At 36.1% G+C, this 21320-nt stretch overlaps 1 protein-coding gene across 1 annotated transcript in view; it reads left to right on the top strand.

Annotated features, from left to right (window-relative positions):
- Positions 1–21320, top strand: part of LOC127835473 (anosmin-1-like) — a 78504-nt gene that overhangs the window by 33094 nt on the left and 24090 nt on the right. Inside the window, exons 3-7 of the mRNA XM_052361920.1 lie at positions 9–74; positions 14926–15136; positions 18655–18848; positions 19716–19845; positions 20234–20361. Coding sequence (XP_052217880.1) covers positions 9–74; positions 14926–15136; positions 18655–18848; positions 19716–19845; positions 20234–20361 — 729 coding nt within the window. The remainder of the gene's footprint in view (positions 1–8; positions 75–14925; positions 15137–18654; positions 18849–19715; positions 19846–20233; positions 20362–21320) is intronic.

Here is a 21320-nt window from a genome sequence, read left to right on the forward strand (position 1 = left end):
GCTTTCAGTGTATGAAGCCATGTGCCAGCAACAAACAAGAGCTTATGCACAATAAGTGTGACAACGTCTGTGAGGTAACATTTTCTTCAAATTATCATCATCATCAACATCATCATCATCAACAATAACAACATCATCATCATCATCAACATAATCATCATCATCATCAACAACAACAACATCATCATCATCATCATCAACAACGACAACAACAACACTACCATCATCATCAACATCATCATCAATATATTCTTCTTCACATTCAGCATCATCATTATTATTATCATCATCATCATCATCATCATCATCATCATCATCATCATCATCACCATCATCATCAGCAGCAGCATCTTGAATGTCAAAATGTTATAATTACAGACATACACAAATTGTATAATCATTAAAATCATGTTTCTGCTGCCAGCATGATCATTATTTAAGTGTAACCAGACAGTGACAATATTGCCAGCATGATCATTATTTAAGTGTAACCAGACAGTGACAATATTGCCAGCATGATCATTATTTAAGTGTAACCAGACAGTGACAATATTGCCAGCATGATCATTATTTAAGTGTAACCAGACAGTGACAATATTGCCAGCATGATCATTATTTAAGTGTAACCAGACAGTGACAATATTGCCAGCATGATCATTATTTAAGTGTAACCAGACAGTGACAATATTCTATCACAATATTCTATCTAACATAGGTTTGACCAAACTAATTACAGTTTTGCATGTTTATGAGCAATTCTTATTGTTGCTATCAACCCTTGTAACTTCTCCTCTAGGTAAGAAATGAATGAATGAAGCAAAGAATTTATTTCAATATTATTTTTTTTTTATTCTCTCTCAAGTGTTCAAAGACTTACCGGTACATTCTTACAAATGTTATATATTTATCTAGTATGGAGACAAAATTACAAGAATCAATATACAATCTTAGCTTGATTTATTGTTATCTCTGCGAATGTTTGACAATCGGTAAAATTGGGACATTAACTTCATTCACAAGGTTGTAAAATATTCATTCTACATTCAGACTTTATAGCGGTAGGACAATCAATAATGGTCGTATTCGGTTCTTGCAATTGTTTTTGTTTTTTAAATGATTGCAAATTTAAATACGGTCCAGGCTTCAAACAGTAAAAACTTAAACAACAAGTGTTTCATTAAGAAATTTGCAAATCTTTTTTTCTTGTTTGGTCAATGCAATTAGGCTCACATTTTGACTCTGGTCACTGTAAATTTAGTTGATAATGATGATTTTACTCCATCGTAATAGGAGAATATATTCCTTACCACTGGGGTTCCAGGGTTTGATCCCCACAATTGGTAGTTATTTCAAGAGTTTTCCAAAGGCACATAGTACTGATTCTACCCAGAGAATGGACTCTTGGAAGTGTCTCTATATATGTAAACGCAACACTTTGGATGCCATTGGGTTGGAACACTTGTACATAGGTTTTAAGTAGGATTTGTATGATAATTTATTTATAAACATGTGTAAATCATAAGTATAAATTCATATTCTGATATAATTTTCAAGTTGTCATCAATCTGTGAAATAGTGTAACAGTAATCACTTATATTTATATCCACTACAAGGAAGTATGGTAGTGCTGGTAAACGCAACACTTTGTGTAACAGTAATCACTTATATTTATATCCACTGCAAGGAAGTATGGTAGTGCTGGTAAACGCAACACTTTGTGTAATGGTAATCACTTATATTTATATCCACTACAAGGAAGTATGGTAGTGCTGGTAAACGCAACACTTTGTGTAATGGTAATCACTTATTTTTATATCCACTACAAGGAAGTATGGTAGTGCTGGTAAACGCAACACTTTGTGTAATGGTAATCACTTATATTTATATCCCCCTTGAAGGAAGTATAGTAGTGCTGGTAAACGCAACACTTTGTGTAATGGTAATCACTTATATTTATACCACCTGCAAGGAAGTATGGTAGTGTTGGTAAACGCAACACTTTGTGTAATGGTGATCACTTATATTTATATCCACTACAAGGAAGTATGGTAGTGCTGGTAAACGCAACACTTTGTTTAATGGTAATCACTAATATTTATATCCACTACAAGGAAGTATGGTAGTGCTGGTAAACGCAACACTTTGTGTAATGGTAATCACTTATATTTATATCCACTACAAGGAAGTATGGTAGTGCTGGTAAACGCAACACTTTGTGTAATGGTAATCACTTATATTTATATCCACTACAAGGAAGTATGGTAGTGCTGGTAAACGCAACACTTTGTGTAATGGTAATCACTTATATTTATATCCCCCTTGAAGGAAGTATAGTAGTGCTGGTAAATGCAACACTTTGTGTAATGGTAATCACTTATATTTATACCACCTGCAAGGAAGTATGGTAGTGCTGGTAAACGCAACACTTTGTGTAATGGTAATCACTTATATTTATATCCCCCTTCAAGGAAGTATAGTAGTGCTGGTAAACGCAACACTTTGTGTAATGGTAATCTCTTATATTTATACCACCTGCAAGGAAGTATGGTAGTGCTGGTAAATGCAACACTTTGTGTTATGGTAATCACTTATATTTATATCCACTACAAAAATAAGTATGGTAGTGCTGGTAAACGCAACACTTTGTTTAATGGTAATCCCTTATATTTATATCCCCCTTGAAGGAAGTATAGTAGTGCTGGTAAACGCAACACTTTGTGTAATGGTAATCCCTTATATTTATACCACCTGCAAGGAAGTATGGTAGTGCTGGTAAACGCAACACTTTGTGTAATGGTAATCACTTATATTTATATCCCCCTTCAAGGAAGTATAGAAGTGCTGGTAAACGCAACACTTTGTGTAATGGTAATCTCTTATATTTATACCACCTGCAAGGAAGTATGGTAGTGCTGGTAAACGCAACACTTTGTGTAATGGTAATCTCTTATATTTATATCCTTCTTCAAGGAAGTATAGTAGTGCTGGTATACTGGATTCAAAATGGACCATGCTCTGTGAAAAGGGGGCATGTGTGTAAAGTGTTGTCCCAGATTAGCCTGTGCAGTCCACACAGGCTTATCAGGGACAACACTTTGGACTGCATAGGCTAATCTGGGACGACACTTTACACACATGCATTAAACCCCCTTTTCACAGATCACCGCCCATATAAATATCTTGCTGTTTATCTGGACACATTTTAACTCGTGCTACTAAGTTACCTACCTTAACAATCATTTAAAGCTGAAACTTTCATTCCTTGTCCTTTACGCGGCAGAGTTGTGCATGTGAAATATCATAATCCAACATTTAATTTGCTTAAGTTATGCCCCTTTCTGAACTTACAATTTATCTCAAGAGTCTCTGTCTGAGTGCATACAACACATTGAATTCTGTAACTCTTTCAGTGCGGAAACCGAATTTTGAAGGACTTTGCAAACAGTTTGGATCCACGTTCTGTGGCGTCTCATCAGGATCCAAACTGTTTGCTATTCTGATAGTATTCTGTGAAAAAATTCAAAGAAAATGCTAATTTTAGAAATTCAGCAGACAACATTTTAGCAGATGACAAATTTCCCAGCATGCAAAGGGTTAATGGAATAGACCTAAAATGTTGACTCTGCATAACTATTTCACAAAACATCTTACTATTGATTGTTTGGAAAAACTTGCAATACTCTTCAATAATCACTGGTGATACTTATCTGTGAAATGTGCCTTTTTTTCAAATATTTGACTGTTTGTGTTGTTTTAGAAATTAAGTAATCTTATTTACAATAATTGCTAACATTAAGTGCCTGGTTAAGTATAGCTCATTATCAAAATTTAAGTAAAATTGATTATTCATTTTTTATATAATTAAAGAAGCAAATCTTTCCAAAATCTTATTTTTTTCCAAACTCATGTTGAAGTAATGTATAGGAACAAATAGCATCTTTAGATGAGATAAATGTATGCATTTTGTGATGCTTTGAAGACATCTTTTAAAATAGTAACTGTTTATAATCAGTTTTCAGTGTGCATTCTGTACTGGAATTAGCAATTGAATCATATCATGCCAATAAAATATTTGAAGGAACCTGACCAGGGGACAAAAATATTCCTAAACTGCACTCGTCCTGCAGGACGAGTGCATTAAAATGTTCACTCGTCCTGCAAACACACGCACTCGTCCTTCAAATATGTGTGAAATAAAGATTGCAAAGGGCTGATATGACGTTTGAACATCGCCCTCGCCCCCTTTAAACAACGCTTGTATGTTAGACATTTTTCAAACGAAATTCAGACTCGTTTTAAACCGTACTTCGCGCTTAAATAATAACAGTGACTGCAGTCGCATGGTTCCCTGTCAACATGTACGCGCAAAGCTTACAATAAAAAGCCAATATTTACTTGGGACACAAGTCTCGCATAACAACGCGCACCTGCTGTATGAAATTTACAATAACAATTTCCGGTTCATTCGCATTCTACTTTCGGAATAGATATGCTTTTAGAAAATGATTTTATTTAATGAAAAATAGTCATACTGGTCTGAAAATTCATCTTGAACATCAGCTTATTTTCACTCGTCCTGTAGGACGAGAGCTTTAGGGAAATTCACTCGTCCTATCAAGATTTCACTCGTCAATACGAGCGGACGAGTGGAATTTTTGTCCCCTGCTGACCTAAGATACACATGGAATGCATTTCATGATACATTTAATCATTTTTAGCATAGGTGCGTTTACGCACCTATGCTTATGGTATATACCACATTTCGAAAATCCACATCCATCGGTTGCCCTTTATGAAGCCTTACCTGATCAAAAATCAGACGAAATATCTATTTGATTTAGTATATGGTCATTCTTACAATTTTTTTTTGGAAACGTTTTTCTAACGTTTTCTTCCAAGAATATTGCTGACACCGTTTTTAGTGAATTTTTCTAAGACCGTTTTATGTCAAAAAATCTTCTTATAACCTAAAACAAATTTCGTTCGTAAAACAATTCTATCTGCACTATAAATCTCAATCTCCTACGCAGTGGCCTCCCTTATACTAGAAGTTACTGACCGGGCGAAGCAAGGGAAGTAACTGCCGTGAGGAGTTTCTATAAAAATCTGCATTCAGAAATCTGTATTCAGAACTCAATCTGTTGTGCACGTCTGCATCTAACGCTTACCACAAGTTTTACGATAAATTCTTGACGCAGACGAATAGGGTAGCGTCTATTTTCATTTGTGAAAAGAATAGAGAAAAGAATAGATACAGATCTGTCCGTGCTTAAATTTTGAAAGGCTTGGGTAATTATTTTTCATAAGCGTTTCAAACACTGATGTAAATGGAAAGATTATCTATTTAAATAGTCGGTAATTGTTTGAAATTATTGATTTGAGAAATTCGCGGATGGCGATATCGAACTACATTATACCACGTGACGCCATTCTTCCCTGTATCTTGCACCTATGCTTTTAACGCCATCGGCGCTCTCGTTTTGATTGCAGACCTGATTGACATGTTTTGGTGAATCCAGATTTTATTGATAAATATGGTTAAAAAAAAACACAAATATTTATTTATTTTATTTTGAAGGACTGTCCAACCACCCCACCCAAGCTATTGCTATCAAACTTGAAATAAACTCTTATACGTTTGTTTTATGTCTTGACAAATGTTCAATATATTGTGGAAAATATACTTGAACTCGTCTATAATGTACAACTTCTTTAAAACATAAGCGATCAATATGTTTCAATTATGGTCCTCTTCCACTTAGAATATGACAATATTACCTTGACCTTATTGAATATGAACAATTTCCCCATGATGGCTTACGTTATACTGTCAAGCACTCAAATAGTCGAGCGCGCTGTCTTCTGACAGCTCTTGTTGATCGCCTGAGCACAGTTTTTAACCAGGTTTTTTAACCAGGTTTTCCGTAGGAAAAAACTGGTTATGAGATTGGCAAATGCGGGCGGGCTGGCTGGCTGGCTGGCAGGCTGGCTGGCGGAACAAGCTTGTCCGGGCCATAACTATGTCGTTCATTGTCAGATTTTAAAATCATTTGGCACTTTTGTTCACCATCATTGGACGGTGTGTCGCGCGAAATAATTACGTCGATATCTCCAAGGTCAAGGTCACACTTTGAGTTCAAAGGTCAAAAATGGCCATAAATGAGCTTGTCCTGGCCATAACTATGTCATTCATTGTGAGATTTTAAAATCATTTGGCACATTTGTTCACCATCATGGGACGGTGTGTCGCACGAAAGAATCACATCAATATCTCCTATGTCAAGGTCGCCACGACTAAAAATAGATTTTTAAAAAAAACACTTACAAAGGGGGTTAATTTTGTTTGTTCATTTCAAAAGTTCAGTTTGAGTTTTCTCCCTTTATCAGATTTTTTTTTCACAATGAAAACCTGGTTTTGTGACAATTTTGTCCCTTGTTTCCATTGTGTGTAAACATTTGGATTGCAAACACTCTAGAAGCTGCATCTATTGCCCAATCTTCAAAAAACCTGGTCAGGACATACCGGTATGTTCTTTTTGATAGGTCAACATAGTTTTGAAACTGGGGTCAAAAACTCGGTCACTTAAGGTCAAAAGATATATCTTCCAGATAAACATAGATTAAATAAAAATCTTTTGAATGCTCTGCAGGCCTCATTTATTCCCCAATCTTCAAGAAATTGTGTCAGAATAAAAATAACAGGGCACAGTTTAAAACTGGGTCAGTTGGGTCAACCACATTGAAAAATAAATAAAGAAAAAACTTGTGAACACCGTAGAGGCACATTTATTGCCCAATCTTTATGAACCTTGGTCAGAATATTTTGGCAGAATTTGAAATTGGGGTCACCTGGGATAAAAAAACTAGGTCATAAGGTTAAATAGGAGAAAAAGCTTGTGAAACTCTATAGGCTGCTTTTATCACCCAATTGTCTTAAAACTTAGCCAGAACAAATGTCTCAATGTTATCCTGGCTGATTTTGAAATTGGCCTTCCCCTTCAACGATGTATGTACCTTGAACACAGGTGAGCACTTTAGTGCCATCATGGCCCTCTTCTTTAAGTACTTTACACTTGTGTATGCAAGGTATAGTGGTCTTAATAACTGTTATTATGACTCATTTTGCAGCTGTTTATCTAGAGCTACACTGTTTGGATATGTCCAAAGGCCCATATTTGCAAGACACTGTTTTTATGTGTCCAGAGTCACACAAAAGATGTTCAGCTACGTCATAAGGCACATTTTCTCAAGATGCAGCTCAATGAATAGTTTCTATACAAGTGAGATGTCTCTGATTTTGCCTCTCAAGTTGGTGCAGTATATACACTCGTACTATGGAGGCATTGGCATTAAGCATATATTTGATTTGCACCAACCAATTTCAAGCATAAAAATTGTTAAATGCACTTTTTAGCACCAAAAAAGTGTTTCATGAAGTTTAAACAACATATTTGTTCATGACAACTCATGCTGTTTTAAAAGGCATTTAATAATTGGGCAAAATGCATGTGCGTAAAGTGTCGTCCCAGATTAGCCTGTGCAGTCCGCAGAGGCTAATCAGGGACGACACTTTCCGCTTTAATGTTATTTTTCGTTTAAAGGAAGTCCCTTTTTACCGAAAATCTAGTTTAAGCGGAAAGTGTCGTCCCTGATTAGCCTGTGGGGACTGCACAGGCTAATCTGGGACGACACTTTACGCACATGCATTAAGCCCAGTTTTCTCAGAACGCGGCTCAATTTAAAAGCATATCATTGCCTAGCAAGTACCCAAATTAGGGTTATGAGTAGGTGGAATGACCACCACCTTTAAGTTTATAAACCAACAACAGATGAACCAAACTGCTTACTGATGATGACAAAGATGTTGATAATAATGATGTTGGTTGTGGTTTTTGGCATAAAAGGCGCAAAGATGAAATAAGAGCTCTGCAAAAATAAGTGCTTCCGCAGTACCTTTCTAAAAAATCTGTATCACTTAAACTTTGTACAGCTTGATTGTATGCAATTTTTACACTTCAAAGTTCCACAAAAAAGCATTTTGTACCACTTTCATATGAGTACCTAATGGGTTGTACCTGACTGTCTAATGACAGCTTAATGATACGCTTTTGAAGATAATTTCTCAGCAACAATTTTGTAGCCTTCAATATGACATTTGGCATCAGTTGAGATTCATTTTGGGAAAACAGGGCTTAATGCATGTGAGTAAAGTGTCATCCCAAATTAGCCTGTGCAGTCCACACAGACTAATCAGGGACACTTTATGTCTAGATTTGATTTTTTTATTGAAGAAACTTCTTATAATGCAAACATTCCTTTAAGCGGAAAGTGTGGGGACTGCACAGGCTAATCTGGGACAACAATGTATGCACATGCATTTAGCCCAAGTTTTACAAAATGAGGATCATTCCCTGTCTTGATGCAGATTAAACATGTGATTAACTGAGAGTCATATAAGTCAATTTTGCATGACTGTGTGTTATGTTTTCTATTTAACCCATTTATGCCTAGCGTCTAGAAAAAAGGCCTTGGCAAACAGCATAGACCCAGATGAGACTCCGCATGATGCGGTGTCTCATCAGGGTCTTTGCTGTTTGCTTAAAGGAATTTCTGTAAGAAAATATTCTAAATACAGAAATAAATATACTAGACATCCATAATTTTGGAAATAAATTGATCCAATTTAGAAGGATGGGAGAGTCCACTAGGCATAAATGGGTTAATATTTGAAGCTATTATCTGATAAGCTCACATTTGATGCAGCAGACATCTGGTACAGGGTAGTGAGATATGCATAATATTGAGCCAATTTTCTTGTGCTTACAGACCTTTTTAACAAATTTAACTGTATATTTCATAAGGCACCTATCAATATATTCCCAAAACAAAACAAGTATGGCCCTTTGAGCATACTGAGATGCTTTTCCACATGGACAATTCTCTCACCAAATTAAGCCTTATATAAAAAAATTAGCACTTTATTTGAGTTCATTATTGTGCAAGCTGACTGAATTTGGAGAAATATGTGTCCCTGCCTTCCCTCACTTATCAATAGTTTTCCCAATAATTAATCTGGCCAATTTACATTTTCTTGGTAATTTATTGTCTTAAAAGTGACTTCGCAGTACTATTATTAAATGTATTACTATGACAATGTTTTAAAGCACCTAAATTTAATTTAGAAGTTACATAATTAAAGTGTTGTTTAAACTAGATAACAAATGTATCACTATTTGTCTTCCTAAAGTTAAATGACATTTTTTTACCTTATGTAACAGCTCACATGTAATTGATGACTTAGGACTGCAAAAGGTTACCTATTTATACTTGCTTAATAGATTTGTCTTCAGGAATAATGTTTATAAATACCTTGAATTACAGCTTTGTTTTGACAGTATTTTGTACCTTGTTAATTTTTTACAACCTTGACAAATATAAATTATTATTAGAAATTTTATGGTATGATATTTACATAACTCATACAGGATTTAACATAAACATATAGGACAATACCATCTGGCTTTTACACACTGAACAAATATATATAGTTACAAGTCAAATAGCTATCTTGGCTTGTTGAATATGGTGTCTGCCTAGGTCACAGTTACTGTGGGAGCGTTCTTTAGGTCTCCCCCAAATATACCAATTACTAGCTCTACCCATGAAAGGGACTGAAGGTGGTTTCAATAAGAGTATCCGCATCCGTAATTATAATACGGACGCTATATATTCCATTTATCCGCATACGTCGAACGTTACATAATCTTTCTTTTTTGGAAAATCTTCTGAACTGAAAACATTGTATGCAGAAGAAGAGTTTTCCCATTTTTGTTAATTGGTGCTGCTGTTGCTCATGCGAAGAAGTGTAAACGTAAACGAAAGCACAGGTGGTGGGCACGTGCAATAATAAGAAATCGCCAAACATTTGGAACTTACAACCATTTAGTTCAAGAACTTGAACTTGCTGATGAGGAGTTTAAAGGTAACTTTAGACTAAACAAACAACAATTCGGATACGTTCTCTCTCTAGTTGAAGAGTTTATTTCAAAGAAATCGGTTACAAGACAGACCATTGGAGCCAAACAACGTCTAGCTATTTGCTTGCGGTAACTATAAATATTTTGTGTGAATCAATAATTTGAATTTTATATACGTTTATTCAACTTTAATGTACTTACATATTGGCAACGTAAACTTAATCAACAATCATAAGCATAAAACAATATCAAATGATGCATATAATGTATTTAGAAATAAAATGTTCTCGAAAAGACCTGTGTTTCACTGTACTTGAGACATTAAACAAACAAGGAAAATATGTCACTTTAATTTGTCACAAAATTGTGGACAATCGCTCGTTTTACTGTAAGGTTTCAATAGCAGTGCTCAAAATGTTAAGTCCTGTATGTTGTCCGCCGGTCTGATTGTCCTGTGCCTGTGCCACAGGGTAGGCCACATAACTAGCAGTGGACATATGCTGGAAACCATGCTCTTTGTTAACAGATGACAATAACGATTGTTGTAATCTATGCTCAGGCAGGGCAGGCTGTAATTGTTTAGACCTGTAGGATATGTAGACGGTGACAAAATAGTGTTCGACTCCGCGTTATACAAGTCCATAGAAATCTGTAACTCAGGAGCCATGATTGCCTTTCTTTGGACAACTGTTTGGCACAAAGTGCACACTTTTAATTATATGGATAAAACTGAAAATTATAATTGAGATAATTGTTATGAAGGACAAGCGTGAATTTAAGTAGATATAAGGTACAAATCATCATTCTGTCTGTAAAAGAATACAAATGGTAAATACCTGAAACATCTTCTTCTAGCGCCTTTGCTATACTTTTCCAAACATTTCAGGTAAAATCTGAGTCACGTTGATTGTATAGTTCCAGGAAATTTTTCACCAATTCGATAAGTTTTTTGGTTGATTTTTGAGATGACAGCTTTCCCCTCATTGTTCTAAATGCCGTCCATATCTCGTCCGCATCCGCATTAGAATGCTCACTTGAGCGTTCTTTTGCGGATATGCAAATGCGGATGAATGGAATAAGCGCAGTGCATTTCAACTGGTTCTATGTTTTGCGGATGGGGATATGCGGATGCGGATACGGACAGATGGAATAGCAGCCTTGGGCTTTCGATGCAATGGAGCTTAAACTGATTATACGGAATTAGGTGCATTTGGATGCAAAGTGGTGTACTTTTCTTATTTATAGTACAAAGCAATGCATTAGATAGAGTCATTGAGGAGAAGGATCGCTCAAATGAAGTGAGGGTTTACATGACAAATTGTGTGGAATTCTAAAGGGATTTAACCTACAAACAAAAAGTGCAAAAACATGATTTAATTGAATATATCACAAGGTGTATGTTATTGTTCACTTTCAAATTTGAAAAGCTGTTATGATCAACATATTTGTTTAACAGAATCTGATTCGTAATTAATTTTTATAAATATTTATATTCATAGTATTGTAAGTAATATCTTTATTAGCTTTATGAACAATAATGTCACCAGGTTTTTTTACTGTAAAGAGCATTTAAAAAAAAAAAAATTGCATTAAAGAAGTTTGTTTGCTGTGTATATAATAATCATGATTTTTATGGCTATCACAGATAAATGACTTCTCAATAAAAGTTAATTTACATAATTGAAATGATATTAATCGAAACATTATGCCCTAATGTCATTCATAAATTTTGCACCTGTGTCCTGTTTGCAGTTTGAGGATGATCACTTGTTAATGACTGGACTGTATTCCTATGGCTGTTAAAGGGGCCTTTTCACGTTTTGGTTAATTGACAAAATTAACAATTTAAGTTGTAGCTATGATATTTGTGAGGAAACAGTAATACTGAATGTTTACCATGCTCTAAAATATCCATTTTATGCATCTTTTGACGATTTAAAAACCTGAAAATAATAAAGTGTTGCAACGCAAAACGATAATTTGAATAATTTGGAGAGTTCTGTTGTTGTCGTTATATTTTGTGATACTTTGTAGATTGCTTTTATAAAGTATAAAACACATTACTCATTGTATGAGCACGGATGGCCAAGTGGTCCAAGCGATAGACTTTTACTCCAGTGGTCAGTGGTGTGAGCCCAGTTGAGGGTTACTTTTTATGCCCCCGGTAGGGTGGCATATAGCAGTTGAACTGTCCGTCAGTCAGTCAGTATGTCAGTATGTGTGTCAGTCTGTCCGTCCGTCCCAAAAAAACTTTAACGTTGGCCATAACTTTTTCATTATTGAAGATAGAAACTTGATATTTGGCATGCATGTGCATCTCACGGAGTGGTGAAAGGTCAAGGTCAAGGTCATCCTTCAAGGTAAAATGTCAAATATATGGTGTCTGTTGGTCCGAAAACTTTAACATTGGCCATAACTTTTCCAATATTGAAGATAGCAACTTGATATTTGGCATGCATGTGTATCTGAGAGGACGTTAAGCTGCACATTTTGAGTGGTGGAAGTTCAAGGTCAAGGTCATCCTTCAGGGTCAAAGGTCAATAAAAAAATATAAATAATGCGGCGTTCTCATGAAGCTGCACATTGTGAGTGGTGGAAGTTCAAGGTCAAGGTCATCCTTCAAGGTCAAGGTCATCCTTCAAGGTAAAAAAAATATATAAAAAATTTCAAAGCGGCGTTCTTATGAAGCTGCACATTGTGAGTGGTGGAAGTTCAATGTCAAGGTCATCCTTCAAGGTCAAGGTCATACTTCAAGGTCATCCTTCAAGGTAAAAGGTCAAAACAATTTATTTTTTTTTCAAAGCGGGGTTCTTATGAAGCTGCACATTTTGAGTGGTGGAAGTTCAAGGTCAAGGTCATCCTTTAAGGTCAAGGTAATCCTTCAAGGTCAAGGTCATCCTTCAAGGTCAAAAGTCAAAAAAAAAGTTTTTTTTATGTCCCCCACTATAGTAGTGGGGGACATATTGTTTTTGCCCTGTCTGTTGGTCTGTCTGTTGGTCTGTCTGTTGGTATGTCTGTTTGTGCCAACTTTAACATTTTGCAATAACTTTTGCTATATTGAAGATAGCAACTTCATATTTGGCATGCATGTGTATCTCATGAAGCTGCACATTTTGAGTGGTGAAAGGTCAAAGTAAAGGTCATCCTTGAAGGTCAGAGGTCAAATATATGTGGCCAAAATCGCTCATTTCATGAATACTTTTGCAATATTGAAGATAGCAACTTGATATTTGGCATGCATGTGTATCTCATGAAGCTGCACATTTTGAGTGGTGAAAGGTCAAGGTCAACGTCATCCTTCAAGGTCAGAGGTCAAATATATGTGGCCCAAATCGCTTATTTTATAAATACTTTTGCAATATTGAAGATAGCAACTTGATATTTGGCATGCATGTGCATCTCATGGAGCTGCACATTTTAAGTGGTGAAAGGTCAAGGTCAAGGTCATCCTTCAAGGTCAGAGGTCAAATATATGTGGCCCAAATCGCTTATTTTATTAATACTTTTGCAACATTGAAGATAGCAACTTGATATTTGGCATGCATGTGTATCTCATGGAGCTGCACATTTTGAGTGGTGAAAGGTCACGGTTATGGTCATCCTTCACAATGTCAAGGTCATCCTACAAGGTCAAACATCATATAGGGGGACATTGTGTTTCACAAACACATCTTGTTTTTTTTTCAAAACGGCGTTCTCATGAAGCTGCACATTGTGAGGCGTGAAAGTTCAAGGTCAAGGTCATCCTTCAAGGTCAAAGGTAAAAAAATGTAAAAATTTCAAAGCCGCGTTCTCATGAAGCTGCACATTGTGAGTGGTGGAAGTTCAATGTCAAGGTCATCCTTCAAGGTCATCCTTCACAGTCAAAGGTCACAAAAAAAATCAAAGCGGCGTTCTCATGAAGCTGCACATTTTGAGTGGTGGAAGTTCGAGGCCAAGGTCATCGTTCAAGGTTAAAGATCAAAGGTCAGACAATTTTTTTTTTATTTCAAAGCGGCGCAATAGGGGGCATTGTGTTTCTGACTAGCACATCTCTTGTTTTCTATCTTAAATTTTATTCTTGTTTTTTTTAACTGGAGCTTTTTAGATCCAATGTTAACATTTCAAACTCCAACGCATGCCAAAATGTGTGAAAAGGCCCCTTTAAGTTATGAACAGGCACTTACTGATGGTGTTCTATCCTTCAGTTCATACTTCATGCTTTTCTTTGTCTTCTTTCAATCTTAGCTTAGCCATTCCGTCTGCCTAATTGTTCGGTATGTTCTGCAGTGAGAGAGGATCCACTTGTTGAAAATTCTGGAGAACTCGCAAAAATGTTGATACACATAAAGTAATTTAGATGTACATGTCAACACAATTCCGATTGGGTGTGCCATATATGTTATCTTACCGATGTTTTATGTATGCACATGTAACTGGTGTCTATGCAAATGTCAAACATGGTAAGCTAAATAAGAAAAACAAAGGCTTCCTACTCAGCACTGTAGATTGTGCAGTGGAGGCCTGTTGGTATTTCCTCTTCCTGCCACTGTCTGTCTGGGAATAGCATGTAACTTCCCTTAACACCATTCAATTTGCAGGCTTTTTCGCATGCTTTGATGCTGTGGTGTAACAAAATGAAACATATCATTTTCAACATACACTTCTTGGATATGAGCACATCAAATCTATATGTCTGGCTATCCATCAGGTAGTCCAATAGGCCCTGGTTAAAACATGTAAAATATCTACTATACTATGAATGGTAATTGCATGAAACTTGCTATTCTGATTTCCTGACCACATCTCCACCAGAAAAAGCACCACTCATGACTCTTCATACTTAAATCAGTCCTGTCCGTCTGTGTTTCCTGGAATCAAATTTGTCTGACACAGAAAGACCTACTCTTTCCAAACAGATCACTTGATAGTGACAGCACTTATTTACATATTTTTCATTTAATTTCAGAACGGTGAAAAAGCGTGTGAAGATTCCTGTGAGTTTTTGTACTACACGTACATGTACAAAGCGGGAGACTGCCCCAAACCAGAATCTGCCAAAGGTTTTGAGGCCGCCTGCTTAGCATCGTGTAGAACAGACGGCGACTGCGACGACGATAGCAAGTGTTGTCCGAATTTGTGCGGCTACGTGTGCAGGAAACCAGACTACTCTAAATATAGTATGCTATTTGAGCGTTGCTTTTTAACAATGGGGCATACTGCATGTCTGTAATGTGTCGTTCTATATTACATGTAGCCTTGTGCAGCCGCACATGCTTATCAGGGACATTATTATCTGAACTGGATTTTTAGCTCGTCTATTTTTTGAAAAAAAATTATGAGCTATTGTCATCACCTTGGCGTCGGCGTCGGCGTCCGGTTAAGTTTTGCGTTTAGGTCCACTGTTCAAATAAAGTATCAAATTGAATGCTATTGCATTCAAATTTGGTACACTTACTATCATGAGGGGACTGCGCAGGCAAAGTTAGATAACTCTGGCGTGCATTTTGACAGAATTATGTGCCCTTTTTATGCTTAGAAAATTTTGGTTAAGTTGTGTAAAGGTCCATATTATTCCTTAAGTATCAAAGCTATTGCTTTCATACTTGCAACACTTACTAACTATCATAAGGGGACTGTGCAGGCAAAGTTATGTAACTATGACTGGCCCCTTTTATACTTAGAAAATTTAAAATTTTGTTAAGTTTTGTGTTTTAGTCCATCATAGCTATTTTTTTCAGACTTGGAACACTCGCTTACTATCATAAGGGGGCTGTACAGGAAAAATTGCATAACTCTGGTTGGCATTTTGACGGAATTATGGCCCTTTTTTTACTTAGTAACGTTGAATATTTTGTTAAATTTTGTGTTTAGATGCACTTTACTTCTAAAGTATCAAGGCTATTGCTTTCAAACTTCGAATTCTTTCTTACTATCATGAAGGTACTGTACATGGCAAGTTGAATTTGACCTTGACCTTTGAATGACCTTGAATCTCAAGGTCAAATAAGTAAATTTTGCTTAAATTGCCATAACTTCTTTATTAAGGATCAGATTTGATTCATACTTTGACAAAACAACACTTACCTGACATACCACAATAGACTCCACCCAAACCATCCCCAACGCCCCACCCCAGAATCCCCCCCCTCTTAAAAAAAATATAATAAAAATAATTTCCTCCCGGAAGGGTGGCATATAGCAGTTGAACTGTCCGTTAGTCTGTGCGTCCGTCCGAAAACTTTAACATTGGTCATAACTTTTGCAATATTGAAGATAGCAACTTGATATTCGGCATGCATGTGTATCTCATGGAGCTGTAAATTTTTAGTGGTGAAAGGTCAATGTCATCCTTCAAGGTCAAAGGTAAAATATATGGCTTCAGTAGGTTGCATTGTTTCACAAACACAGCTCTTGTTTTTTTCTTATTTTTGAAATATCATGTAATAAATGACCACGCCCCCACATTATTCACCCTCTCCACCCCCCACCCCCCCACACACAAATTTTTATGTCCCCCACTATAGTAGTCTGTTTGCGCCAACTTTAACATTTTGCAATAACTTTTGCTATATTGAAGATAGCAACTTCATATTTGGCATGCATGTGTATCTCATGAAGCTGCACATTTTGAGTGGTAAAAGGTCAAGGTCATCCTTCAAGGTCAGAGGTCAAATATATGTGGCCAAAATCGCTCATTTTATGAATACTTTTGCAATATTGAAGATAGCAACTTGATATTTGGCATGCATGTGTATCTCATGGAGCTTGACATTTTGAGTGGTGAAAGGTCAAGGTCATCCTTCAAGGTCAGAGGTCAAATATATGTGGCCCAAATCGCTTATTTTATAAATACTTTTGCAATATTGTATATAGCAACTTGATATTTGGCATGCATGTGCATTTCATGGAGCTGCACATTTTGAGTGGTGGAAGGTCAAGGTCAAGATCATCCTTCAAGGTCAGAGGTCAAATATATGTGGCCCAAATCGCTTATTTTATGAATACTTTTGCAATATTGAAGATAGCAACTCGATATTTGGCATGCATGTGTATCTCATGGAGCTGCACTTTTTGAGTGGTGAAAGGTCAAGGTCAAGGTCATTCTTCACAAGGTCAAGGTCATCCTTCAAGGTCAAACATCATATAGGGGGACATTGTGTTTCACAAACACATCTTGTTGTTTTTGTTTTTAAACATGGTTATAAAAACCCCACAAATTCTTATTATTTTATTTGTGAAAGACTGCTAACCATCCCACCCAAGCTATTGCTATCAAACTTGAAATATAATCTTATTAGTTTGTTTTATGTCTTTAAAAATGTTCAATAGATTGTGGAAAATATACCTGAACTCAGAATCTTCTATAATGTCCCACTTCTTTAAAACATTAGCGATCATTATGTTTCAATTATGGTCCTCTTCCAGTTAGAATATGACTATATTACCTTGACCTTATTGAATATGAACAATTTTCCCATGATCGCTTATGTGAGACTGTCAAGCAATTGAAAAGTCGAAAGTGCTGTCTTCTGACAGCTCTTGTTTTCTCTTATTTTTGAAAGATCATCTAAAAAATGACCACACACCCACATTATACTCCCCCCCCCACCCCCTTACCAAAAAGCGTAATTTTTTTTTTTTTAAACATGGTAAAAAAAAACATACTTATATTTATTTATTTTATTTTTGACGGACCGTCCAACCACCCCACCCAAGTTATCGCTATCTTACTTGAAATAAAATCTTATTAGTTAGTTTTATGCCTTTACAAATGTTCAATAGATTGTGGAAAATATACCTGAACTCAGAATCATCTATAAAGTACAACTTCTTTAAAACACAAGCTATCAATATGTCTCAATTATGGTTCTCTTCCACTTTAGAATATGACTTTATTACCTTGACCTTATTGAATATGAACAATTTCCCCATTATGGCTTACGTTATACTGTCAAGCACTCGAATAGTCGTGGGCGCTGTCCACAACAACATTATTTTCCCAATTTTATTAAAAACGCCGCGAATTTTCCCAATCCAAAGGGACCCGGCCCCATTCCAAAAACGGTGAAAAAAAACACTGGTTAGGTTTTAGTGGAAAGGGAGAAAATTGTCATATGTTCAGGCATTGTAGAAAACAGTAATTTTATCAAATTGCAGTTTTGATTTATAACATGAACTTGTGGTTAGTGAAACTGGTGTGTTCATGTATGCTTCCTTGTTCTTTATAAAATACAATTTTTCCAAGCTTAATCTTTAAAATGCAAACGTGGACTGTCACAATTCTCAATTTTTTAACCTCGGCTCTTTTTGGAGATTGTCAAAGCCAGCTCGCCTTCTGCTGTCCGCCGTCCGTGGTTGTCGTGCTAAAACCTTAACATTTTGTTAAGGTTTTGAACATTGGCTCTAAAATCAAAGTGCTTCTGTCTACAACTTTGAAACTTCATATGTAGCTGCACATTAATGAGTTCTACATGCCACACCCATTTTTGGGTCACTAGGTCATATACTGGATTTTTGATTAGAAGAGACTTCCTTCAACCAAAAAATACCATACAAGCTGAAAGTGTCATCTCTAATAAGCCTGTGCGGAAAGCACAGGCTTATCTGGGATGAAAATTTGCACATGCATTAAGCCCAGTTTTCCCAGGTTGACGTGGTTTATTTTGTTAATTGTGTAAATACGCTTCATCTTAAGATCTGCCGGGCGTGCCAAAAAACTTCACATTTGAAGAGAAACGACAAGGGAGAGCACTCTATATCACCTGGGATGTGCCGGAGAAAATTGGAGCAGGCAGTGGGGTTAGGGTGTACATTGTAGAACAGCGCAACACCACCAACCTCAAACCTGTCGGTTGGAATGAAGACACCTACTGGGAGATAAAGTCCATTGTAAGAGTCTTGAAAGGAGGCAGATTTGCTTGATTTTTATATCCCTGAACACCAGTTTTTAACCCTTCGCATGCTGGGAAATTTGTCGTCTGCTGAAATGTTGTCTGCTGAATTTCTAAAGTTAGCATTTTCTTTGATTTTTTTTCAAAGAATACTATCAGAATAGCAAACAGTTTGGATCCTGATGAGACGCCACGTTCTGTGGTGTCTCATCTGGATCCAAACTGTTTGCAAAGGCCTTCAAAATTTGGTTCCAGCACTAAAAGAGTTAAATGAGACAGATTGGAGTCACTCTGTCAGTCAATCCTCATAAAATGTTTTTAAGTACGAGCGGCAAACTAATTGCATTTTATAAAAGCAATTGATTCATTATAAACTTTATCACCATTAAGTGCAAGACACTTTTGTTTTTATCGTTCTCTAATTTTATTTAAATATAGTCAACAAAGCTCTAGTTTTGGTGGGAAAAAAGAATCACTGAACTGAAGTTAAAATGTGGAAGCTTAATGCCTTATATATTGCAAGACAATTTTGATGATTGTTATGATGATGTTGATGATTATTACAATGACAGAGATTATGATAATGAGGATAATGATGGTTGTGGCAGTGCAGTTGATGGTGGTGGTTTTTATGGTTATTATAATTATGATGGTGGTGGTGATGTTGATGATGGTGATGATAATGATGATGATGATGATGGTGATGATGATGATGATGGTGATGATGATGATGATGATGATGATGATGATGATGATGATGATGATGATGATGATGATGATGATGATGAAGATGATATTGATGTTGATATAAAGTAAAATTTATATCAATATAAAATAATGTCTATTTTTATTTGAATGTTTTCAGACTGCAGTCTCCAGCCTACTCCTGGAAAGAGTGCACGCAGGTCACTGGTACCAGTACCGGGTTGCCATGGTAACCTCTAGCGGCACACAGGGCTACTCACCCATATCAGAACCATTCAAGTCATCTAGACGTAAGTCATGTGATGTATGATCTTGTGCCTGTGATGTTCACCAGTTCATAATATCGATGTGACATGTGCATAGTTATGTAAATTCTCATTGATAGAATAACATACTGGAAGTTTGCTTGAGTTTTGAGACGTATTTCCATGTGATTTTCTTGTGCACTGCTTTGGACAAGCCCTTAGAGGTTTAAGTTTAAATGTGTTTTTCTTAGTGTGTGTGTGTTTAATAATTAAAATTAACTAATCAAGACCTTTAACTTTATCCAGCCTATAAGCACAATTATGCCCTTTTTTGTGCTTTTTACTTTTTACAAATTTAGGTAAATGTTTTTGTTGCAAACGTGCAGATCTAGCATGAAATTACATTAAAGGTCCAGTTGGGTTCCATTTGCAGGTGTTCAAAGACCAGATTCTCCTCAGAACATCACAGAAGGGGCCACAACTCTGCGCAAGGGTTTGGTGGATGTCACGATACACTGGATGGCTCCCAAGTATTCCGATATTCCAATCTGGAAGTACTCTGTAAGCTGCTGTAGCATAGTCAGTTGTAGCTATATTAGGCGTGCTCTGTGAAAACAGGGCTTAATGCATGTGCATAAATTGTCGTCCCAGGTTAGCCTGTGCGTCGGCACAGGCCAATCAGGGATCACACTTTCCACTTTTTTACATTGTTTGTGTAAAGTAAGTATATTCTAAATGAAAAATCCAGTCAAGGCAATATATTCTAAATGAAAAATCCAGTCAAGGCAATATATTTTAAATGAAAAATCCAGTCAAGGCAATATATTTTAAATGAAAAAATCCAGTCAAGGCAATATATTCTAAATGAAAAATCCAGTCAAGGCAATATATTTTAAATGAAAAATCCAGTCAAGGCAATATATTCTAAATGAAAAATCCAGTCAAGACAATATATTCTAAATGAAAAATCCAGTCAAAGCAATATATTCTAAATGAAAAATCCAGTCAAGGCAAAAAGTGTCTTTCCTGATTAGCCTGTGCAGACTGTCCTTTAAGCACATGCATTAAGCCTGTGCAGCCTGTCCTTTAAGCACATGCATTAAGCCTGTGCAGACTGTCCTTTAAGCACATGCATAAAGCCTGTGCAGACTGTCCTTTAAGCACATGCATTAAGCCTGTGCTGACTGTCCTTTAAGCACATGCATTAAGCCTGTGCCGACTGTCCTTTAAGTGCATGCATTAAGCCTGGTTTTTATAGAGTGAAGCTCATATGTAAGAGATAGTTTCTTTATTTATCGTAGTTTTTAAGTCAGTTAGTAACAAATTATGAGATTTTTTATTTCTGATATTTTATAAGTCAAAGTAACAATGCTGTTTTTGTGTGTTTACTAATAAATAAACATTTAAAGTTATTTTTTATTGGCAACTAAACAAAAATTAAAAGTGATTGTTAATTTGCCAATTAATAATAAAATTTAGCACTGATACTATGGAATTTATAGCCACACATGAGAACTTTC

Source organism: Dreissena polymorpha, chromosome 6 (genome assembly GCF_020536995.1).
Source record: "Dreissena polymorpha isolate Duluth1 chromosome 6, UMN_Dpol_1.0, whole genome shotgun sequence".
Classification (NCBI taxonomy): Eukaryota; Metazoa; Mollusca; class Bivalvia; order Myida; family Dreissenidae; genus Dreissena; species Dreissena polymorpha.